Source organism: Neodiprion fabricii, chromosome 6 (assembly GCF_021155785.1).
Source record: "Neodiprion fabricii isolate iyNeoFabr1 chromosome 6, iyNeoFabr1.1, whole genome shotgun sequence".
Lineage (NCBI taxonomy): Eukaryota > Metazoa > Arthropoda > Insecta > Hymenoptera > Diprionidae > Neodiprion > Neodiprion fabricii.
This window is the reverse complement of record NC_060244.1, coordinates 7,598,704-7,621,323: the sequence shown is the minus strand read 5'-3', so window position 1 is coordinate 7,621,323 and position 22,620 is coordinate 7,598,704. Positions and strand designations below refer to the sequence as shown.

At 38.9% G+C, this 22,620-nt stretch overlaps 4 protein-coding genes across 10 annotated transcripts; 2 read left to right on the top strand and 2 right to left on the bottom strand.

The window, feature by feature from the left end:
* Positions 1–892: 892 nt before the first annotated feature.
* LOC124184479 (UMP-CMP kinase) lies at positions 893–2,370 on the bottom strand. The gene has a single exon (XM_046574209.1). The coding sequence runs from the start codon at positions 2,235–2,237 to the stop codon at positions 1,395–1,397; it is 843 nt and encodes a 280-aa protein (XP_046430165.1). The 5' UTR covers positions 2,238–2,370; the 3' UTR covers positions 893–1,394.
* Positions 2,371–2,498: 128 nt separating this feature from the next.
* On the top strand, positions 2,499–5,063 carry LOC124184478 (4-hydroxybenzoate polyprenyltransferase, mitochondrial). Of its 5 annotated transcripts, none has more exons than XM_046574208.1 (8): positions 2,499–2,656; positions 2,825–2,839; positions 3,077–3,192; positions 3,296–3,462; positions 3,580–3,727; positions 3,842–4,035; positions 4,174–4,362; positions 4,524–5,063. In XM_046574208.1, exons 3-8 carry the CDS (start codon positions 3,162–3,164, stop codon positions 4,698–4,700), a joined length of 906 nt encoding a protein of 301 aa, XP_046430164.1. In that variant the 5' UTR covers positions 2,499–2,656; positions 2,825–2,839; positions 3,077–3,161; the 3' UTR covers positions 4,701–5,063. The 5 variants fall into 5 exon arrangements, with proteins under 5 accessions (XP_046430164.1, XP_046430163.1, XP_046430162.1 ...); XM_046574207.1 differs by having other exon boundaries at positions 2,825–2,936; XM_046574206.1 differs by having other exon boundaries at positions 2,825–2,995.
* On the bottom strand, positions 4,932–7,003 carry LOC124184480 (protein Abitram). Of its 2 annotated transcripts, none has more exons than XM_046574210.1 (3): positions 6,676–7,003; positions 6,540–6,611; positions 4,932–6,452 (listed from the first exon to the last, which is right to left on the bottom strand). In XM_046574210.1, the coding sequence occupies exon 3, from the start codon at positions 6,358–6,360 to the stop codon at positions 5,665–5,667; it is 696 nt and encodes a 231-aa protein (XP_046430166.1). In that variant the 5' UTR covers positions 6,361–6,452; positions 6,540–6,611; positions 6,676–7,003; the 3' UTR covers positions 4,932–5,664. The 2 variants fall into 2 exon arrangements, with proteins under 2 accessions (XP_046430166.1, XP_046430167.1); XM_046574211.1 differs by having other exon boundaries at positions 6,809–7,003.
* A 12,447-nt stretch (positions 7,004–19,450) lies between these two features.
* LOC124185113 (arginine--tRNA ligase, cytoplasmic) lies at positions 19,451–22,446 on the top strand. 2 transcript variants are annotated; one of them, XM_046575537.1, is made up of 8 exons: positions 19,451–19,612; positions 19,717–19,854; positions 19,965–20,193; positions 20,291–20,715; positions 20,842–20,983; positions 21,105–21,367; positions 21,473–21,665; positions 21,774–22,446. In XM_046575537.1, exons 1-8 carry the CDS (start codon positions 19,565–19,567, stop codon positions 22,346–22,348), a joined length of 2,013 nt encoding a protein of 670 aa, XP_046431493.1. In that variant the 5' UTR covers positions 19,451–19,564; the 3' UTR covers positions 22,349–22,446. The 2 variants fall into 2 exon arrangements, with proteins under 2 accessions (XP_046431493.1, XP_046431494.1); XM_046575538.1 differs by lacking the exon at positions 19,717–19,854.
* The last annotated feature ends 174 nt before the right edge of the window (positions 22,447–22,620 follow it).

Below are 22,620 nucleotides of genomic sequence, written 5' to 3'. Positions count from 1 at the left end.
TTGTCTCATATGCGGAGGTGAACAACTCGAGTGACACAGCAATAACCCTTGGCTGTAGACTTGAGAATCAACGCGATTCGCGAAACTCTCTCGAAAAGGAAAAAAAAACAGCAATTTATGTTTTGCTACAAGATGAAGTTACATCAGTTCGTAGAATTCAATAAAGTACCATGTTCAGTTTACGATTAAACGTATACGTTGAATCAATCACAGTTGATGAAATTTTAGCACTTAACAAAATACCGGAAAAAAGTAACGAAGAATTTAAGCTCAACAATGCATTAGCTTAAACACTGAGCGTCGAGATGTCATTTGAAAAATGAAATCGGTATTGGAAATATATCAAAACCAAATATTTTCTGTTCACTGATAAATGCAACTCTGCTGTGTTTCAAATGGAAAAAAAGAATTAATTGATTATTTCATTATATGATTATATTATATACCGAGAAAGAGAATTGAAAACTGTCGAGTGTAAAACGATTATAAAAACAATTATTGGCTTCGAGAGATTTTATGTAAAATACCGGCGGGAAAAAATGTGTTATTTGAATCACAAGACATCTAGAGATCTCTTAGTTTCTCTAAACGGTGAGGGATGACGCTACTTTCTTTGCCGGCGAGACAACACCGAGTTTTCAAGGGCGCAGTAGAACCGACACACATATTACGAAATTTCTGATATCGCTAAGGCCTCGCGTTTTAAAATAGAACAAGATCAAGATATCCAATGTAGAGCAAACATAGTTTTCACAAATGAAGTGCCTCCAGTCTAGAATTTTATGTAATGAAAAATCCAAATAGAAAATATCTTTGTTAAATAAAAAATGACGAATACAATGATCTATTCGTTAATTTTTCTGATTTTCTATTAATAATGATATATCGACTCTCCGGTTAAAGTAGCTTTATTACAGGTGAAATACTAGTCGTACATATTATGTGTTCAAACACAAATAGTGGGCAAATTCTTTCTGCAGACCGCATATAATGCAAGGCTGGCAGTTCGTTGCATTTACATTTCATTCTAAATGAAATTGATTACACGATCGCATTACATATTCTATATATAATCATCAATGACAGTTACTAACATTGTTATTACGCAACAAGAGTATCCTGCAAAATTTAATGAAACTTTTTCTACTTCTAGCATTGTACATAAATCATAAGTCATACAGCATGGTTCATCCTCCAAGATTTGATAGCGGAATGCTAACTAGATCTGCACAGCTTTGTGTATATATATATAATATTAAATAATACAATGATTGGATAAATTCATTAATCTAAGCCATAATATTCAAGCGTAGTTAAATGCACTCAGGCACACAGGTGTGTATCATCATAGTTGATTAAAATTGCACCAATGTGGATTATCAGTTAGCGGCTGGTTAATGTTGAAGCCTTGCCAAGACTTTTTGAACATCCTCGAATACCTGATCCGCAGCTTTGTTGGCATCTATCTTATAGGCGAGTCCTTGGGCTTCGTAGTGCTTAATTATGGGAATAGTTGAGTTCTGGTAAGTCTGAAACCGTTTTTTCAGCGTTTCTTCGTTGTCGTCGCTGCGACCGCTGCCGGATGCCCCTCTCAACAAGCAGCGGTTGATGCAAACCTGCTCCGAACAATCGAAGAACAGTACGCCAAGGAAGTTGACCTTGTCGGACATGGCCTCGTTCCACCCGTCAAGATTGTTGGTGTTGCGAGGAAATCCATCGATCAGGAAACGGTTTGAGCCTGATTGTTCCATCGCCTGAGCCAGCAGGCTGCAGGTTATCTGGACGGGCACTATCGTTCCATTTACCATGTGGCCTTGGATCAACTCGCCGTATTTAGATCCTGGTTTGAGCTGTTCCTCGCGGAGGAGCTCGCCGGCCGAAAGATGAACATAACCGTATTTGTTTACTATGTTCGTACACTGGGTGCCTTTTCCTGCTCCTGGACCACCCAGGACGAAGATAACTTCGGGCTTCGATACGGCCGACATGACAAACTTACGTAAACTGATAAGTAGCCCCGGATGACAGAGCATGGAAAACTTAATTATCAACGATATCTGGTATGCACAATTTCCGGAATGAACACCACATGATGTCGACGAGCCTAATCTATCGAATAATACGACAGGTATTGGCGGGCCGCTTCGTTCCATATCGCATCTGTCCTCCACTCTGTCGAGATACAATCGCGTATTTACCGCTCTTCGTACGAATAACCTTAAATACATGCTTGACATATTCCTCAAAGTTGGCAAGTCGGCATTATGTTTGTCACCTCGGACAAGTGACAGCCGCTGACATCTCTTCGAATCATAATTAATTCATAATATAATTCAAGTCCCCCCCGTTTGACGGCCGCCAGTTAGTGCTTTGGAACTTGCTTACTTTGATCTTCGATAGTCGATACCATGAATATTTTCTCATTACTTCGATATGCTCGAAATATTCTAATTCACCGAATATCCAGGAGAGGACGCCAAAGTATGTTAAGATCACGTCTCGCAGTGCCGTCAATGAGGTGGTCAACGAGTAACTCGAAATTATGGAGAATGTGTCGGGATAACCTTGAAAATATTCTACAAACACAACTAATTATGTAACTAATAAAGTGCACACGTTTACTCTTCGTTGCATTTCAATCGTACGATACAGATAGGTAAATTATTTCATAATAACATCATATCGCTTGTATCGTCGATGCTGCAATTGTTAGAGGTTATGTCGATCAATAATAGACCACTTAAGTTTATATATTGGACTTAATGTTTATTCAAAACTGATTTTCAAGTAAATAAATGATTACTTAACGCTGTTTACGTTGCAGATCCGGATTTGAGATGTTAGTACCTGGAAGGTGTCGTGTTGTACCTAGTCTAACTCGCCTTTTGAGATGCTCTGTTCGATCTAGTCACAAAAATTGGTTTAAATTACAGGCCGTTAGTTACTGCCCCTGCCAACAGATACACACGTCATACTTTTTGAACATTAAAAAAGAGTATAAAAAATTGTACAAACAAAATGTCAATCAGTTAAGAGTAACACCTGTACAAAATATAACTAACTGTTTACCTCCTAGTGATAATGATATCTTACAAGCGAAAAGAAGAGTGAGCTTAGCCGCTACGCTGGTAAATAAATCTCCAGTTTCAATACAGCCTTATATGAGGCTTATGAGAATAGACAAACCCATAGGTAATTAATTTATATAAAGATTCATATTTATTCAGCGAACATTTACAGCATTTTTCTTCATACTATCAGAATTAATCTGATCACAAAATTATCCGAAAAATAGGATCTTGGTTGTTATTCTGGCCTTGTGGATGGAGCATAGCACTGAGTGCACTACCTGGTATGATTCCTGACCCACAAATGCTAGCATTATTTGGGCTTGGAGCATTTATCATGCGTGGCGCTGGCTGTACGATAAATGACATGTGGGACAGAGATATAGACAGAAAAGTACGTTTGAATTTCTTTAGGGTCTGCTTTGAAATACATAGGACATTCTTAAACAAAGAAAGTTAAAACGAACAAAGGTAGCAGCAGTATTCACATCTAATCAATTGTTACTTTCAGGTAGCCAGAACGAAAGACAGGCCCTTAGTTAGCGGAGAAGTAACTCAGTTGGAAGCACTAGTTTTTCTCTCTGGTCAGCTCGGTGTGGGTCTTTTAGTTCTTTTGCAACTAAATTGGTATAGCATTCTCCTCGGTGCTAGTTCATTGGGTATGTCTCATTACATCGCAAATTTCATTAATTATTTATGTATTGTTTTTTATTTATTGTTTTTATTAGTTCCAGTGCTAAAACTTTGTACTTGACTTTCAAACTACATTACAGGTCTTGTTGTCATTTACCCATTGATGAAAAGAATTACTCATTGGCCTCAACTTATTTTGGGTATGACCTTTAACTGGGGAGCATTATTGGGATGGTCTGCTGTACAAGGTACCTGCGACTGGTCAGTTTGTCTACCCCTTTACATAGCAGGTGTTTGTTGGACAATTTTGTATGACACAATTTATGCCCATCAGGTATGTTAAGTGATCACATGATTTCTGATTCATTTGTATTGACAAAAAATTTGTAGAAACACGAGAAGCTTGCCTTTAATACCAATTTCGAATGCACCAATGCTATTACGTATGAGTGTAATTTTTCTTTTTAATTAGGACAAAGTTGACGACATTTTGTTAGGAATAAAGTCAACAGCGTTGAAGTTTGGAGATAATACAAAAGTCTGGCTATCTTGCTTTGGAACTTCTATGATCAGCAGCTTACTCGCATCTGGTATTATGGTGGATCAAACGTGGCCATATTATGTAGCTGTTGGAGTCGTCGGCAGCCACCTTGCCAATCAGGTAATTAATCAACAAAACTGTATTTTTCTAATCAGTAAATGAATTCCCTCCACCCACAATTTCATGCAATAAATTGGAAATTGACAGTAACCATTCATTACTGAAAATGCTAATATTTGCTGAAGAGAAATTGATTTTGTATTCAATGTTCGTATTTTCAGATATACACCTTAAACATCGACAACCCTACAGACTGTGTAAACAAGTTTGTGTCCAACCACAGAGTCGGATTTATACTATTCACTGGTATAGTATTAGGTAATTTATTGAGAAATAAAAAAAAAGAAACAGAAAAGTGTCCAGATGAAACTCAGTATGCGATAAAAGAAAGTATATAATGTCAGGATATAATCTCTATCAGCCTGAGTCTAAGTCTCCGATCAACGATTAATTAATAGCACGTGCCATCGTAGCTTATAAAATAGTATTCCAAAGCAGGGTAATGCTTACGAGAGGTAAGTGTCTAATTTTATTTCAACTCGGCCATGTATTTCGAAATCATACTATTCAATGAAAGGATTTATTGTCATATTATTCTTTGCATTATTGCAAAGTATTTTTTCTGGCTAACATTAGCTGTGATTCTGTTGCACGCACGAATGTAAGTGAATCCAAAGATGATAACTTAGGGTAGACATAGCATTATATATAATACAGTGTAAAATAAAAAAGAAAATAATACATGGAAATATTCCGATCTATTTATTATAGAAAAATTGGTTTATTGTATGGATTGTATGAACGTGTGGATCTTGTGATTGAAAACAGATAATAAAGGAAATTGACTCTTGCCTATTACTATTCAACATGATAAATCGTATTAATAGAAAATTATAAATCAGAATGTTCCTAATAAGTAATACTCAAGTGCCAACCATCTATACAAGTCTGCAAGGTCACTTATTGGTTGCTGAACGTTGATCCTTGAATGAGAGGTAAAATTACTGCTTCCGTCGCAATAATGTTCAACAATGAATAAATGAGTGTATGTGTATTGATAATTCATAAGATAGAGAACACAGCTACACAAATTTTTGCTTAAAACCCATTCAGATGACATGAAAGAAATTGAATTGATGAACGGAGGTAATCTGCCATATTACTAAGAAGAACTAAATTTTTAAAGAAATTTTTTCGGATCAGTAAGTCATTGAACTCTAGATATAACAGCTGCGCATGAATTTTACAAATTTTCTCATGTATTCAATTTGTTTTTTGAAATTTGAGTTTTGAAGATTACCTAACATTGTGCAATTTGAAGGAGAAGAAATAGATTTATGTACAAGAAGTTTCATTCTTTCATCACGTAGCTGTTTGTCTTATGGCCATCTTGGCATTGTACCTTTCTTGGGATAGTAACTCTGTTGTTAATATTTCAAATCGATTAATATTGGGTAAAGCAATTGCAAGATACCCTCCTCTGTGTGGTGGCTCAAACAAGAGCTCTGGTTTTTTCAGCAGTGCGTCATTGATCTCCATTAATTTTCCAGTCATGTTACATTTGACAGAATAATTTCCACCATGCTCACACTCTATTGAACAAATGGTAGAAGAAGGTTGCAGGGGCTGTGCACCATGTTTACTTTTACCTGATACCTTATTCGACGCCCGATCCAACTTTTCAGTGACTTTGAAATTGATACACTTAATATTTTTCTGCATTTTAATAATATCATGACTTGGTGCTAAACTAATCAAACAAATACGATTACTGTGAACCCAAATACAAGTATCGTCACCTGGTGATTCTTCATTCACATAATAATATGGAGTCAAGTAACGTTCCGTAACATTGGGAAATGCAGGTGTCGGCTTAAAACTGTTCAAAATATGTAACTCTTTTCTATTCTCTATCGCTTCTGAATCTTCAATAGGAATTGATCGTTTTTCCTCAGTTTCTCTCACTGCATGTTCTAATGATTGAGCTTTATTCATTTCGGACACCTTTCTCCTTTTAACTTCAGGTTCCGGGCTATCAGTGGGCAGTTCATGATTCATTATATTTCGTCTTCCTGTTCGCGTAACCTTGCTTGAATCCTGGCGTGCAATACTTTGGATTGTTTCAAATTTTCAGCCTGCCTGATGCGCCTCTGTGAAAAAGATCACCGGCTCAGTTTGTATTTTCGGTATTGTGATGAAATCGGTTACAGATCCAATCAAATACATTGGCTTTTTACCTGAGATTTCAAGCACTTCCTCAGAGCGTTGTGAAGGGTTGTGCAGTAGCCGAAAAATTTGCCGACCGAGTGCTGCGGTAATAAACAAAAGTATAGGTTAGGTTTCGGTCGTAAATTGATATGATTCTAACAATACCTCTGCTTGACATTCTTGAAACTCTGCGAATATATCATTACACGCGGCATTGTGAGGGGCTAATTCACGCGGCATCGTAATAATCTGTTCGCAAATTAAGTCTATTACGCAATTATCTGAATGGAAATCTAACCTCACTCTTTTCGATATGTTTCAAATTTCGGAAATATTCACGCATCAGTATAAACCCAGGCAAACCAAGCGAGATATCGACAACAGAGGGCGAGCATTTGTGTGAATTTCAAATGTCCATGGCAAAAGCGGTGACAGTCAAGTTACGGGTGGAGAAAACGCGGAGAAACGTAACTTGAATGAAGACAAATGGAAAGATAAAGTCACTATTGCTTCAATGATATTTTATACATTGTAGGCATGATTTTAAAACGATTAAACTCAGGTATTATTACTTTCGGTCCAGTTTTGCAAAGAAGTAATTTTGTATGGAGCCAGCGACAGAGCTGATGATGCCTCTTGTCTCGATACATTTAACCAACCGTTTGCAAGCCTATTAGCAATATTTCCTGTATACATATATGGAGTTAACGATAAACCTCACATCTAAAGATAAGGGCCTGTCAGCGATACAAGAAATTACTAATGAGAACAAATTTCTTTCGAAATTCGTAGCAAAACAGTGATTTAATTAAAGTATAGGTAACCCAGAGAAAAATGTATACTTAAATCATAAATAATAGTAGATCAGATGTAATAATGATGCAGAGAGTAAAAAGTATATATGCATGTGCGGTCCATGTATGATATTAATAAATATGATCCATTTATGGTTAATATGTGATGCATAATATAATGATTTTCCAAAAGACAAACTAGATTATCTACAATAATTGGCTATAACATGAAAATAGAAGAATTATTCATTTGGAATTGGGATTCTATTCGACACGCGCTCGATGTAGTCCATAACATTGATATTCAAAATTATTCCAACAAATTTTCGTTTGCTCTCTCAATCTTGAATTTTCGTAGGCATAGAATCGAAGCCTGTTTTAGCTGGTCGTAAGTGAAGTATCTACGTTGGGTAGAGAAGCAGAATTGTTTTTCGAAAAGTGTTCGTATGGAAAAAAATTCAGAGTAACTGTCTTACATCATGGATGCGCTAATTTTGATTGAGATGAAATGGATGCTCCGTATATGAGATGGTATTTAACGCAGTGTACGGATTTAAAGATCTATAAAGGTCATTGTTGGCGATTTTTTTTTTTTTGTTTTGATAGGAAGAGATAGAACGAAACTTGTTAAAACTTGCAGTGTAGTCGAACACATTTGAAAGGTATGAGTAAAAATTTTTATCATGCAACTGTCGCAGAACGGCAGCCTCATTAGCTAACCCGTTAGCTGAAGAATACATCTTTAGTCATCTGACCATCGAAGGGCCTAGCCGCTTGAGTCGAGAACCGGCAAGAAAGATAAAGTGCGTATTTCTTGTCCGAAATGTGAAAACTAAAATCATTAAACATCATACATCATGATACATCATACATCATCATATCATACATAGCATTAAATTCCTAAACCAAAGTTTGGATATTCGGTTGTTCAGAAAGTGACGTCACCCAAATTTTTTTTTCTCTTGACGTCATCGAGCTAGAATCAGCTAACCGAAGTCTTCAGTTTGCAAACAACCGCGCAGTAGAGCGGACGGATGAGTATCGCGCTCCGCAAATTTCGAGTACCGGGTTCTCAACCTCCTGGATCCTGCGCTCGGGGTCCGGTACCTGGTGAAAATCGACTTTCAGGACATGCGCTTCGTGGTTCCTGCGCTCCAGGCCCGCTATCTGGTGCAGCTCGACTTCTAGGACAAGAGATCCGGGGTTCCTGTTTCATGTTAACAGTGAATTATTTCAATTCATTATTAGCGCAAGCCCAAATTCAGTAGCTGTCAGTGTGATAATAAGATTTCTACAATTTCTTATAATTTTCTCATGATCTTCTAGGTAAAATGAGTCGATACAAAAATAATGCTAATCCTTACACAATATATTTGAAGTGTTCTAATACTGAAAATATCTATTAGTGTTCGCGGTATAACCCGAGATCGTTATCGGTGATTGTTGGAGGTGGTTGGCGGTGATTGGAGGTGTTCGGAGGTGGACGAGGATTTGTGCACGGTGAGTAAAACATTTTCATAATATTTTGTGGCGTTTGTAATTGTATTTTATCTAAAATATTTCAAACTTTTCATGTTTACAATGAGTTATTTCAATTCATTTTTCGCACAAGTACAAACTCAATAGCTATAAATGCGCTAATGATATTTACTATATTATTAATCAATTAATTATTTATTTTAATCCTTACATAATGTTTTTGATGTGTTCTTATACTGAGAATATTTATTACAAATCCAGGTATAACCCGAGGTGGTTAGTGGTGGTTGTTGGAGGAGGTTGGCGGTGGTTGGCGGTGGTTGGAGGTGGTCGGAGGTGGATGAGGAGGAGGACGAGAATTTGTACATAGTGGGTATAACATTTTTATGATATTTAATGGCTACTGGAATTATATTTTATCTGACATTTTTTGAAACTTGTCATGTTTACAACAAATTATTTCAATCCATTTTTCGCGCTAGCACATGTTCAGTAGCTTCAAATGCGGTAGTAAAATTTATTATATTATTAATTAATTAATTAATTATATTAATCCGTGAACAATATTTTTGATGTGTTCTTATACTAAAAATATTCATTACTATTCAAGGTATAACCCGAGGTAGTTCGCGGTGGTTGCGGGTGATCGAGGTGGGCGAGGAGGAGGACGAGGATGACGAGGACTTGTACACTGTGAGTATAACATTTTTATTATATTCATTAGAGTAGGAGTAGGATCAGGAATAGGAGTAGAATCAGGAGTAGAAGTAGGAGTAGGATCAGGAGTGGGAGTAGTAGGAGTAGAATTAGAAGTGGTAGAAGTCGGAGTAGGAATAGGAGTAGTCGTAGTAGTAGGAGTTGGAGTAGAGTAGGAGTAGAAGTAGATGTATGTGGGGAGGGGATATTATCATATCAAGTTGTCAGTAATAAGTAATTGCGGGTAAAATATTAGCTTACTTTTGTAAGTATTTATGAATATAGCCTCTATGAATATTCATTGTTGGTATGTAAGGTCTGGCAACGTACCTACTTTCTGTAAGAGATGTTGAAAATTTTTAACATAATTATGTTTCAGTTCTGTGCCCCACCTAGTGATCCACTAGTACATATCCTCCGACGTGACATCGCTGTGCTACGTATAAAGAAGAAAAGATTTATTAAGATGCAGATTGCTCCTCTCTTCTTGCCATTGTGCTTTCAGCCTTTGTTGTGCTGTGTGTTTAAAATTTAGGACAGTGTATAATATAGAATAACATGTACATCTACGAATATAGCACTGCAATAAATCTTATAGAAATGAGCTTACATTGAGATTTCTCTGTATTTAGAACTCGACGCGAGAAGGCAAAAATCAATGTAATGCCATCTGTAAGGTAATTGGACTCGTATTTGCACTACGAGAACTCATTGGGCATTTTGCGGTGAAATTTGAAAAATTTTTGTACAAGAAATTAAATAACTATAAAAATGGATAAAAAATATTATCTCTGATAGTGAATGTAGCTAATACAGCTTTAACCGTATATTGATTATGTTAACGATCTATTGTGACAGGATCGGAATTAAATAAGCTCTCTAAATACTCTTTTCCAGACTATTAATTTATATTATATATACGTAAATGTATATTTCTTCAGTTTATACAATCACTGCACTAGGATTACCCTTGCCACGTTTTATGGTGCGCTTGTGTAATTTGTATATTATTAACCTTACGTTTTACTCTATTTGCGACAAGTTGCGAGTGTTCCTAATTTCTTGGCAATTACTTATGTACATGTATGTGTATATATGTATATGTATACTTATGCATGTGTACATATATATATACACATGTTTAAAACTAGATTTTTACAATAAACACGGAGGTTTTAGCATATTCACATACGGATTTCTGTGTATAGGTATACTTGAACTAAAATATCCTCATCTCTAATACAGAGTTCTTCGTAATTCGCATTTGTTCTTGTAACCCAATGTCCTACATACAATGTCAAAAATCAAGATCCAACTTGACTGAGTCTCAAAGCCCTGTTGACATAAAAGCAGGTATTCGATAGAAATTATAGTTTATAGTTTACACAGCCCATTGCATGATATTTCATTATAAATACATATGTTTCAATGTATTTAGGAATAATTTATCAAATATACAGAGGTCATGTGCAAATAATAAATGAATTGATTCGACCGCAGTTTGATGTATTCATTAGAGCTTTAACAATAAATTTAAGCTTTGTTACTTCTTTTATTTTATTATGGATAATCAAAAACATTTCCGACTATTCGTGCTGTGGAAGCATGGGGATTAAACCAAATGTAGCGAAAGATTAGAAACAGTGTATGTAGAGTACGGGTATTTTTCTAACAATGCAAACACGTGCCGCTAGCTTAGTTTTGACATATCTAGAATACCACGCCTTGCGAATTAGCTTTCCAGACAGAGATGAATGATGAATTTTAAGGACTGCATTATCGTTGTTGAATACTCTATGCCTCATGGGAAAAGAAAATCTGTAACGATAAAATTGATGCACAGGATCATCGTCGACTTTAACTTTCGAAATGTCCTACCATTTTCGAACACCTCCTACCTCCCCCTGCCACCTCCCACCATCGATGGCCACTTTCGATCACCCCCTATCACCTTCTGCCAGCGCCGACCACCTCCTACCATTTCCGAACACCTCCAACCATCCTATTTACCTATATTACTAGATTAGCTATGATACGAAAAGAGAAGAATTATTCATTTCGAAATGGGATTCTATTCGACGCGCGCTCGATGTATTCCATAACATTACTATTCATAATTATTCCAACAACTTTTCATTTGCTCCCTCTATCTTGAATTTTCATAGGCATAGAATCGAAACGTTGTTTTAGCTGGTCGCAAGTGAAGTATCTGCGTTGGGTGGAGGAGCAGAAATGTTTTTCGAAAAGTATTCGGATGGAAAAAAATTCAGAGTAACTGTAATACATCACGGATGCGCTAATTTTGAACGAGATGAAATGGATGCTTCGTATATGAGACGGTATTTAACGCTGCGTAGTGGTTTAAAGACCTAGAAAGGTGATAGGGAGTGAAAGAACGACGGTTCTTAACACTTCGAGTGTATTTTGACACACATTTGAAAGATACGAGCGAAATTTTTCATCATCCAACTGTCGCAGAACGGCAGCGTTATTAGCCGACCCGTTCACTAAAGAATATATCTTCAGACAACGGCTGACCATCGAAGGGCCTGGCCGCTTGAGTCTGGAATCGGCAGGAAAGACGAAGTGTGTATTTCTTGTATCAAATGTGAAAGCTAAAATCATTATACATCGTATCATATCATCATACCTCATACATCATACATCGTACATCGTACATCATACATCATCATACATAGTATCAAAATTCGAAACCATAGTTTGGATGTCGGACGTTCAGAAAGTGACGTCACCAATTCAAAATCAACTAGCCGAATTCCTCAGTCGGGAAACAACCGCGCAGTAGAGCGGACGGATGAGAGTCGCGCTCCGCAAATTTCGAGTACCGGGTTCTCAACCTCCCGGATCCCGCGATACGGGTCCGCTACGCGGTGAAACTCGACTTCCAGGATAAGCGCTCCGTGGTTCCTGGTTCACGTTTACAATAAATTATTTCAATTCGTTTTTCGCGCAACCGCAAATTCGGTAGCTGTCAGTCCGCTAATAAAATTTCTCGACTTCCAGGATAAGCGCTCCGTAGTTCCTGGTTCACGTTTACAATAAATTATTTCAATTCGTTTTTCGCGCAACCGCAAATTCGGTAGCTGTCAGTCCGCTAATAAAATTTCTCGACTTCCAGGATAAGCGCTCCGTAGTTTCTGGTTCACGTTCACAATAAATTATTTCAATTCGTTTTTCGCGCAACCCCAAATTCGGTAGCTGTCAGTCCGCTAATAAGATTTCTCGACTTCCAGGATAAGCGCTCCGTAGTTCCTGGTTCACGTTTACAATAAATTATTTCAATTCGTTTTTCGCGCGACCCCAAATTCGGTAGCTGTCAGTCCGCTAATAAAATTTCTCGACTTCCAGGATAAGCGCTCCGTGGTTCCTGGTTCACGTTTACAATAAATTATTTCAATTCGTTTTTCGCGCAACCGCAAATTCGGTAGCTGTCAGTCCGCTAATAAAATTTCTCGACTTCCAGGATAAGCGCTCCGTAGTTTCTGGTTCACGTTCACAATAAATTATTTCAATTCGTTTTTCGCGCAACCCCAAATTCGGTAGCTGTCAGTCCGCTAATAAGATTTCTCGACTTCCAGGATAAGCGCTCCGTAGTTCCTGGTTCACGTTTACAATAAATTATTTCAATTCGTTTTTCGCGCGACCCCAAATTCGGTAGCTGTCAGTCCGCTAATAAAATTTCTCGACTTCCAGGATAAGCGCTCCGTAGTTCCTGGTTCACGTTTACAATAAATTATTTCAATTCGTTTTTCGCGCAACCGCAAATTCGGTAGCTGTCAGTCCGCTAATAAAATTTCTCGACTTCCAGGATAAGCGCTCCGTAGTTTCTGGTTCACGTTCACAATAAATTATTTCAATTCGTTTTTCGCGCAACCCCAAATTCGGTAGCTGTCAGTCCGCTAATAAGATTTCTCGACTTCCAGGATAAGCGCTCCGTAGTTCCTGGTTCACGTTTACAATAAATTATTTCAATTCGTTTTTCGCGCAACCCCAAATTCGGTAGCTGTCAGTCCGCTAATAAAATTTCTCGACTTCCAGGATAAGCGCTTCGTAGTTCCTGGTTCACGTTTACAATAAATTATTTCAATTCGTTTTTCGCGCAACCCCAAATTCGGTAGCTGTCAGTCCGCTAATAAAATTTCTCGACTTCCAGGATAAGCGCTCCGTAGTTCCTGGTTCACGTTTACAATAAATTATTTCAATTCGTTTTTCGCGCAACCCCAAATTCGGTAGCTGTCAGTCCGCTAATAAAATTTCTCGACTTCTAGGATAAGCGCTCCGTAGTTCCTGGTTCACGTTTACAATAAATTATTTCAATTCGTTTTTCGCGCAACCCCAAATTCGGTAGCTGTCAGTCCGCTAATAAAATTTCTCGACTTCCAGGATAAGCGCTCCGTAGTTCCTGGTTCACGTTTACAATAAATTATTTCAATTCGTTTTTCGCGCAACCCCAAATTCGGTAGCTGTCAGTCCGCTAATAAAATTTCTCGACTTCCAGGATAAGCGCTCCGTAGTTCCTGGTTCACGTTTACAATAAATTATTTCAATTCGTTTTTCGCGCAACCCCAAATTCGGTAGCTGTCAGTCCGCTAATAAAATTTCTCGACTTCCAGGATAAGCGCTCCGTAGTTCCTGGTTCACGTTTACAATAAATTATTTCAATTCGTTTTTCGCGCAACCCCAAATTCGGTAGCTGTCAGTCCGCTAATAAAATTTCTCGACTTCCAGGATAAGCGCTCCGTAGTTCCTGGTTCACGTTTACAATAAATTATTTCAATTCGTTTTTCGCGCAACCCCAAATTCGCTAGCTGTCAGTCCGCTAATAAAATTTCTCGACTTCCAGGATAAGCGCTCCGTGGTTCCTGGTTCACGTTTACAATAAATTATTTCAATTCGTTTTTCGCGCAACCCCAAATTCGGTAGCTGTCAGTACGCTAATAAAATTTCTATAACTTTATTATCTTCTCATAATCTTTCTGGTAGATCATATCGATAAAAAAATTATATTAAACCTTACACATTATTTTTGATTTGTTCTCATGCTGAAAATATTTATTACTATTCAAGGTATAACCTGAGGTGGTTGAAGGTGGTCGGAGGTGGACGAGGAGGAGGACGAGGAGGACGAGGATTTGTGCTGGGTGAGTAAAACACTTTTATGATATTTGGTGGCAATTGTAATTATATTTTATCTGAAATATTACAAACTTGTCACATTTACAATAAATTATTTCAATTCATTTTTCGTGCAAGCACATATTCAGTAGCTATGAATAATCTTATACAATTTATTATATTAATAATTATTTAATTAATATTCTTATAATATTTATTGGCAATTGTAATTACATTTCATCTGAAATATTACAAACTTGTCACGTTTACAATAAATTATTTCAATTCATTTTTCGTGCGAGCACATATTCAGTAGCTATGAATAATCTTATACAATTTATTATATTATTAATTAATTGATTAATTACATTCATCCTTACACAATATATTTGATGTGTTCCTATACTAAAAGTATTCATTTTTATTCCAGGTATTACCCGAGGTGGTCAGAGGAGGACGAGGAGAAGGACCAGGTGGACGAGGAGGAGGACGAGGTGGACGAGGAGGAGGCGGGGTAGGTCGTGGGAGAGGACCTCTCCTCTCCTCAGAGGAGGGGAGAGGAAGGGGCAGGGAAGGGGGAAAGGTGGGCGGGGAGGGGGAAGGGCCGGGAAGGGAAGGGAAGGGGTGGGAAGGGGAGGGGAGGGAAGGGCAGGGTGGCGGGAAGGGGGCGGGAGGGGGTAGGGAGGGCGGGCGGGCGGAAGGGAGGGAGGGAGGGAGGGAGGGCGGGAGGGCAGGAGGGAGGGAGGGAGGGCGGGAGGGTGGGAGGGAGAGAGTGAAGGACGGAGGTTGATGCGAGCCCGTTAGAGTTAATAGAGCAGTACACCCCCCCCCCCCCCCCCCGCGCCCTCCCGCCCGCCCTCCCTCCCTCCCTCCCACCCACCCACCCTCCCTCCCTCCCTCCCTCCCTCCCTCCCTCCCACCCGCCCGCCCTCCCGCCCCCTTCCCACCACCCTGCCCTCCCCACCCCTTCCCTTCCCTTCCCTTCCCGTCCCTTCCCCCTCCCCGCCCACCGCTCCCTCTTCCCTGCCCCTTCCTCTCCCCTCCTCTGAGGAGAGGAGAGGTCCTCTCCCACGACCCACCCCGCCTCTTCCTCGTCCACCTCGTCCTCCTCCTCGTCCACCTGGTCCTCCTCCTCGTCCACCTCCGACCACCTCGGGTAATACCTGGAATAGTAATGAATACTTTTAGTATAGGAACACATCAAAAATATTGTGTAAGGATGAATGTAATTAATCAATTAAGTAATAATATAATAAATAGTATAAGATTATTCATAGCTACTGAATATGTGCTTGCACGAAAAATGAATTGAAATAATTTATTGTAAATGTGACAAGTTTGTAATATTTCAGATGAAATATAATTACAATTGCCACCAAATATCATAAAAGTGTTTTACTCACCCAGCACAAATCCTCGTCCTCCTCGTCCTCCTCCTCGTCCACCCCCGACCACCTTCAACCACCTCAGGTTATACCTTGAATAGTAATAAATATTTTCAGCATGAGAACAAATCAAAAATAATGTGTAAGGTTTAATATAATTTTTTTATCGATATGATCTACCAGAAAGATTATGAGAAGATAATAAAGTTATAGAAATTTTATTAGCGTACTGACAGCTACCGAATTTGGGGTTGCGCGAAAAACGAATTGAAATAATTTATTGTAAACGTGAACCAGGAACCACGGAGCGCTTGTCCTGGAAGTCGAGAAATTTTATTAGCGGACTGACAGCTACCGAATTTGGGGTTGCGCGAAAAACGAATTGAAATAATTTATTGTAAACGTGAACCAGGAACCACGGAGCGCTTATCCTGGAAGTCGAGAAATTTTATTAGCGGACTGACAGCTAGCGAATTTGGGGTTGCGCGAAAAACGAATTGAAATAATTTATTGTAAACGTGAACCAGGAACTACGGAGCGCTTATCCTGGAAGTCGAGAAATTTTATTAGCGGACTGACAGCTACCGAATTTGGGGTTGCGCGAAAAACGAATTGAAATAATTTATTGTAAACGTGAACCAGGAACCACGGAGCGCTTATCCTGGAAGTCGAGAAATTTTATTAGCGGACTGACAGCTACCGAATTTGGGGTTGCGCGAAAAACGAATAGAAATAATTTATTGTAAACGTGAACCAGGAACCACGGAGCGCTTGTCCTGGAAGTCGAGAAATTTTATTAGCGGACTGACAGCTAGCGAATTTGGGGTTGCGCGAAAAACGAATTGAAATAATTTATTGTAAACGTGAACCAGGAACCATAGAGCGCTTGTCCTGGAAGTCGAGAAATTTTATTAGCGGACTGACAGCTACCGAATTTGGGGTTGCGCGAAAAACGAATTGAAATAATTTATTGTAAACGTGAACCAGGAACCACGGAGCGCTTATCCTGGAAGTCGAGAAATCTTATTAGCGGACTGACAGATACCGAATTTGGGGTTGCGCGAAAAACGAATTGAAATAATTTATTGTAAACGTGAACCAGGAACCACGGAGCGCTTATCCTGGAAGTCGAGAAATTTTATTAGCGGACTGACAGCTACCGAATTTGGGGTTGCGCGAAAAACGAATTGAAATAATTTATTGTAAACGTGAACCAGGAACTACGAAGCGCTTATCCTGGAAGTCGAGAAATTTTATTAGCGGACTGACAGCTACCGAATTTGGGGTTGCGCGAAAAACGAATTGAAATAATTTATTGTAAACGTGAACCAGGAACTACGGAGCGCTTATCCTGGAAGTCGAGAAATTTTATTAGCGGACTGACAGCTACCGAATTTGGGGTTGCGCGAAAAACGAATTGAAATAATTTATTGTAAACGTGAACCAGGAACTACGGAGCGCTTATCCTGGAAGTCGAGAAATTTTATTAGCGGACTGACAGCTACCGAATTTGGGGTTGCGCGAAAAACGAATTGAAATAATTTATTGTAAACGTGAACCAGGAACTACGGAGCGCTTATCCTGGAAGTCGAGAAATTTTATTAGCGGACTGACAGCTACCGAATTTGGGGTTGCGCGAAAAACGAATTGAAATAATTTATCGTAAACGTGAACCAGGAACTACGGAGCGCTTATCCTGGAAGTCGAGAAATTTTATTAGCGGACTGACAGCTACCGAATTTGGGGTTGCGCGAAAAACGAATTGAAATAATATATTGTCAACGTGAACCAGGAACCACGGAGCGCTTATCCTGGAAGTCGAGTTTCACCGCGTAGCGGACCCGAATCGCGGGATCCGGGAGGTTGAGAACCCGGTACTCGAAATACGTAGCGGACCCGAAGCGCGGGATGCGGGAGGTTGAGAACCCGGTACTCGAAATTTGCGGAGCGCGACTCTCATCCGTCCGCTCTACTGCGCGGTTGTTTCCCGACTGAGGAATTCGGCTAGCTGATTTTGAATTGGTGACGTCACTTTCTGAACGTCCGACATCCAAACTATGGTTTCGAATTTTGATACTATGTATGATGATGTATGATGTACGATGTATGATGTATGATGTATGAGGTATGATGATATGATACGATGTATAATGATTTTAGCTTTCACATTTGATACAAGAAATACACACTTCGTCTTTCCTGCCGATTCCAGACTCAAGCGGCCAGGCCCTTCGATGGTCAGCCGTTGTCTGAAGATATATTCTTCAGTGAACGGGTCGGCTAATAACGCTGCCGTTCTGCGACAGTTAGATCATGAAAAATTTCGCTCGTACCTTTCAAATGTGTGTTAAAATACACTCGAAGTCTTATGAAGCTTTGTTCTATCACTTCCCATTAAAAAAAAAATCGACGACAATTACCTTTTGAGTCACCCAACGTAGGTGTTTGGCGGTGTTTGGCAGCGATCGGAGGAGGTCGAGGTGGACGATGACGACGTGGTCGACGAGGGGCTGATGGAGGAAGAGCAGGGTGACGATGTGGTCGAGGAGGACGAAGGTGGTCGGTGATGGTCGGGGGTGGTCGACGGCGACTGGTGGTGCTCGGTGGTAGTTGAGGGTGGCTAGCGGTGGACGCGGTTACGCGACTCAATCTCAAGCTTTGATACCAACACTACTCTAGCTGCTACAAATGTCGGTGCAAGCTCATTTGGTGGAGTCGATAGAGCAAAACCCTCCTACGCTTCGAGGCCCACCTGGGCCCACTTGCCCGCCGAAAACTGGTCATAAAAATTTACCTAGGGGTATCCGTCTTTATGTTCTTCAGTCAACGTATTGTACATTAACAGTATGCCAAACAATGCCAAATACTACTTGCGAAAGACAGAAAGAAATGCGAGAGCGTGATTAACCCAGATCACTGATATGAGGTCCAATTGACCCCAAGACCATCTTTCACGTACAAATTTGAAGTCAGCGTGCTTGGATAAGGGTTGTTTGTGCAAATAAAATAAAGAACGATTGAAAATACGTTGAGGTCTCAGAGACCCTCTGAATGTAGTGCATATCATTTTACTTTTATTGCATCAAGAATTTCTCCCGTATGCTCCATCATTTTTTGCTAAAACTGAGATAAGAATGTATTTCTGATTTGTTAAATGCTGTCTCGGAATCTTTTTCAAGTCCTGACTGTGCATAACGTGATGTTATATACAGTAATAATAACGTTCCAATTGGGCTGGGGTTTGAATAACCCCGTGTAAGTAATCTGGGTGACTGTGGTTGGATATGACTTCAAAAATCTAACTATTATACGCAACAATGGTAAAGTGTAAACGTATAATCTTTTCTTTCTGCGTATAATACTCAATGAGATAGCTGCATTTTGTCCGTTGGTACATTGAAACAGTGCCTTAATTCCAACCATTTTCATGCGAACTGCTGAGGCTCTCTACAGCTCTCTGGTATAATGGAGGAAATATACCTACGTCCGTGCATTGACTCAATCCTGTGTCAAGCACGGCACATGTTCGAACACGTTTTGTTTATTGCATTATAAACATTTGAAATGCCTGGATCGAATTTGGAACCATTTCAGCAGAGAGCTGAAGCTGCGGTAATATAAATCCTCGACTTGTCGTAATTAAATATTGTCAAATTGTACTAAATTTCGATGGTAGTTTTATATTTCTATAATGATCTGTATCATTTGCTTCTAAGGAACTGGAAATTGTCAAATTAAAAGAAGAGATTAAATTATTACAAGGTTTCTCTAATTCGAATATTGATAATGAGGAATTGGAGAAGTTACAGACGGAAAACGTCAAGTTGAAACATCGTCTTGCCATTCTGAAACGGGTTTGTTCAATCTAACCTAACTTAACCTCTTTCCGACTTTACATTTCATTTTTGCCAATCAGAATATTTAAATGTACGTTACAAACTTACTTTGTATTTATTGTTTCTAGGCTGTCGAAAGTGAAAAATCCATTGCATCTGGAAGTTCATGCCAGAATCCTACTGCTATGTTGAGTATTATTGAAACCCTGTACAACCTGTTTGAAAAAGCCATTGGCGACGCTTATCCTGATCTAGTGGATCCCCCAGTAATTATAGCTTTGGGTGGTAATGACCCTAAATTCGGAGACTATCAATGCAACAGTGCTTTACCTCTTGCAAAACTGCTTAAAGCGCAAGGTATTTAAAAAGGATCGTATAGTATAAGTTTGTCCTTTCAACCTAATACCATCTGGAATTCATTGCTCCGGTACTCTGTTGTGACATCATTTTGCAGGAGTCAAGGCTTCTCCACGGGACATCGCCAATAACATAGTCTCTAGTGTAAAGCAAAGTCCACTAGTGGAAAAGCTCGAAGTTGCAGGAGTTGGATTTATAAACATTTTCTTAAAACGTGATTTTGCAATTTCTACCCTGGCAACTTTACTGACAACGGGGCATGTCCCACCACCTTGTACAAAGAGACAGAGAGTTGTTGTTGATTTTTCAAGCCCAAATATTGCCAAGGAAATGCATGTTGGACATCTGCGATCGACCATTATTGGCGACAGTATCAGCAGGCTACTAGAATACTTGGGTCATGATGTACTTAGATTGAATCACATTGGTGATTGGGGAACACAGTTTGGAATGCTTGTAGCACATTTGCAAGACAGATTCCCCGATTACTTGACTGTGTCCCCACCAATTTCAGATCTTCAGGTAAATTATCTAGAAGAATTTTATTCTATTGCATGATTCTAAATTTCAAACTATTATAAAAGTGTAATTGAAATTTTGTGGAGTTGATGCCATAATTATGACCTTACTTTGAATTGTTCTCATCAGGAATTCTATAAAGAATCGAAAGAAAGATTTGACAAGGATTCAGAATTTAAAAAACGAGCATATGAGTGCGTTGTAAAGCTCCAGTCATTTCACCCTGAGGTCACTAAAGCTTGGGAGATGATTTGTGATGTATCGAGAAAAGGTTATCTTTTCATATTTTTCCCCATACATTATCACTTTAGAGAAAACATTTTCTTTTTACGTCAACATTTGAAATTCTCCCATCATCCTATTATTAAACACATGTGTCTTATTCTCGACAGAAATTCAGCAGGTTTATGATCGGTTGGATATAAAACTGATTGAAAGAGGTGAATCCTTTTATCAGTCCCGAATGGAAAAGATAGTCAAGGAGTTAGAAGCTCAAGGATATCTCGATGAAGACGATGGTAGAAAAATTATGTGGGGTAATGAACCAGGCAATGGTATCCCATTAACAATAGTGAAATCTGATGGAGGATTTACTTATGACACATCAGATATGGCTGCTATAAAGCAACGCATTGAAGAGGAAAAAGCTGATTGGGTATTGTATTTTCTTGAATTTGTGCCAAGCAATTTTAATGTATATATGCTTTCTATGTAGCGAGTACGATAATACTTATTCTATTTAATATTTGAACACCTCCAGTTGATATATGTGACTGACGCTGGCCAAGCCGTCCACTTTCAAATAATCAAAAAGTGTGCAAGGCGGGCTGAAATCCTGACTAACAAACATAGAATGGATCATGTCGGTTTTGGCGTTGTGCTTGGAGAGGATAAGAAAAAATTCAAAACAAGGTCCGGCGATACTGTTAAACTCACAGAGTTATTAGATGAAGGTAATAACTTAACTATATTGGCTAAGATTTACAAGTAAATACTTGTTTGAGTAAATTAACCTGCATATTCTAAAGCTATTGTATCAAAACTGTTTTGTGTAATTACAGGTCTAAAACGGGCTTTAGACAAACTGAAGGAAAAAGAACGTGATAAGGTACTGACTGAAGAAGAGTTGCTCGTTGCGCAAGAGTCTATAGCCTATGGTTGCATCAAGTATGCGGATCTTTCACATAATCGAAATCACGAATACGTCTTTTCGTTTGATAAAATGTTGGAAGACAAGGGAAATACAGCCGTGTACCTCCTTTATGCTTTAACAAGAATACGATCGATCGCTAGAAACGCGAATGTTACTCGAGAACAACTGCGAGTAGCAGCTGCAACCACTTCAGTGTCATTATCACACGAGAAGGAATGGAAGCTAGCGAAAGTCTTACTCAAATTTCCGGACGTTTTGCTGAAGATTACGAAAGATCTGTGCCTTCATCAATTATGCGAATTATGCTACGAAATTTCGACTGCATTTACAGAATTTTATGACAACTGTTGGTGCGTTGAAAAAAATCAGTTTGGTGAAATTGTGAAAGTCAACATCGATCGACTGCTGTTAACAGAAGCGACTGCCATCATCATGGAACAAATTTTTCTTTTGCTTGGTTTAAAGCCAGTTTCAAAAATGTAACGAAACTACATTAAGTTATTTGCAAGAGTTATAAATATAACCAATAGTTGAGCTAATGTGCAACTAACAATGAAGAACTTGATTATCTGAATTTTAAATATTTATTTGGTGTATTACTACTACAAATCCATTACTGCGTTGATAAGTTGGTGAGAGAAATTCTTCATCAATCTAAAGTAAGACTGATAGAAGGAGATCGTTAAGTGGTGCAACTTTTATAGCCGTCGTTTTCAAGATTTCAAAGGTTTATCTATATCGTCATAATCAGATCA

Excerpts from the sequence above, each read along its gene's own strand:
- LOC124185113 (XM_046575537.1), top strand. The coding sequence starts at position 19,565 with ATGCCTGGATCGAATTTGGAACCATTTCAGCAGAGAGCTGAAGCTGCG. Across the intron at positions 20,716-20,841 it reads CACCAATTTCAGATCTTCAG|GAATTCTATAAAGAATCGAA; the intron begins GTAAATTATCTA and ends TGTTCTCATCAG. Across the intron at positions 21,368-21,472 it reads AAGAGGAAAAAGCTGATTGG|TTGATATATGTGACTGACGC; the intron begins GTATTGTATTTT and ends GAACACCTCCAG.
- LOC124184478 (XM_046574203.1), top strand. The coding sequence starts at position 2,838 with ATGTTAGTACCTGGAAGGTGTCGTGTTGTACCTAGTCTAACTCGCCTT. Across the intron at positions 3,728-3,841 it reads CCTCGGTGCTAGTTCATTGG|GTCTTGTTGTCATTTACCCA; the intron begins GTATGTCTCATT and ends ACTACATTACAG. Across the intron at positions 4,363-4,523 it reads GCAGCCACCTTGCCAATCAG|ATATACACCTTAAACATCGA; the intron begins GTAATTAATCAA and ends TCGTATTTTCAG.
- LOC124184479 (XM_046574209.1), bottom strand. The coding sequence starts at position 2,237 with ATGTCAAGCATGTATTTAAGGTTATTCGTACGAAGAGCGGTAAATACG.
- LOC124184480 (XM_046574210.1), bottom strand. The coding sequence starts at position 6,360 with ATGAATCATGAACTGCCCACTGATAGCCCGGAACCTGAAGTTAAAAGG.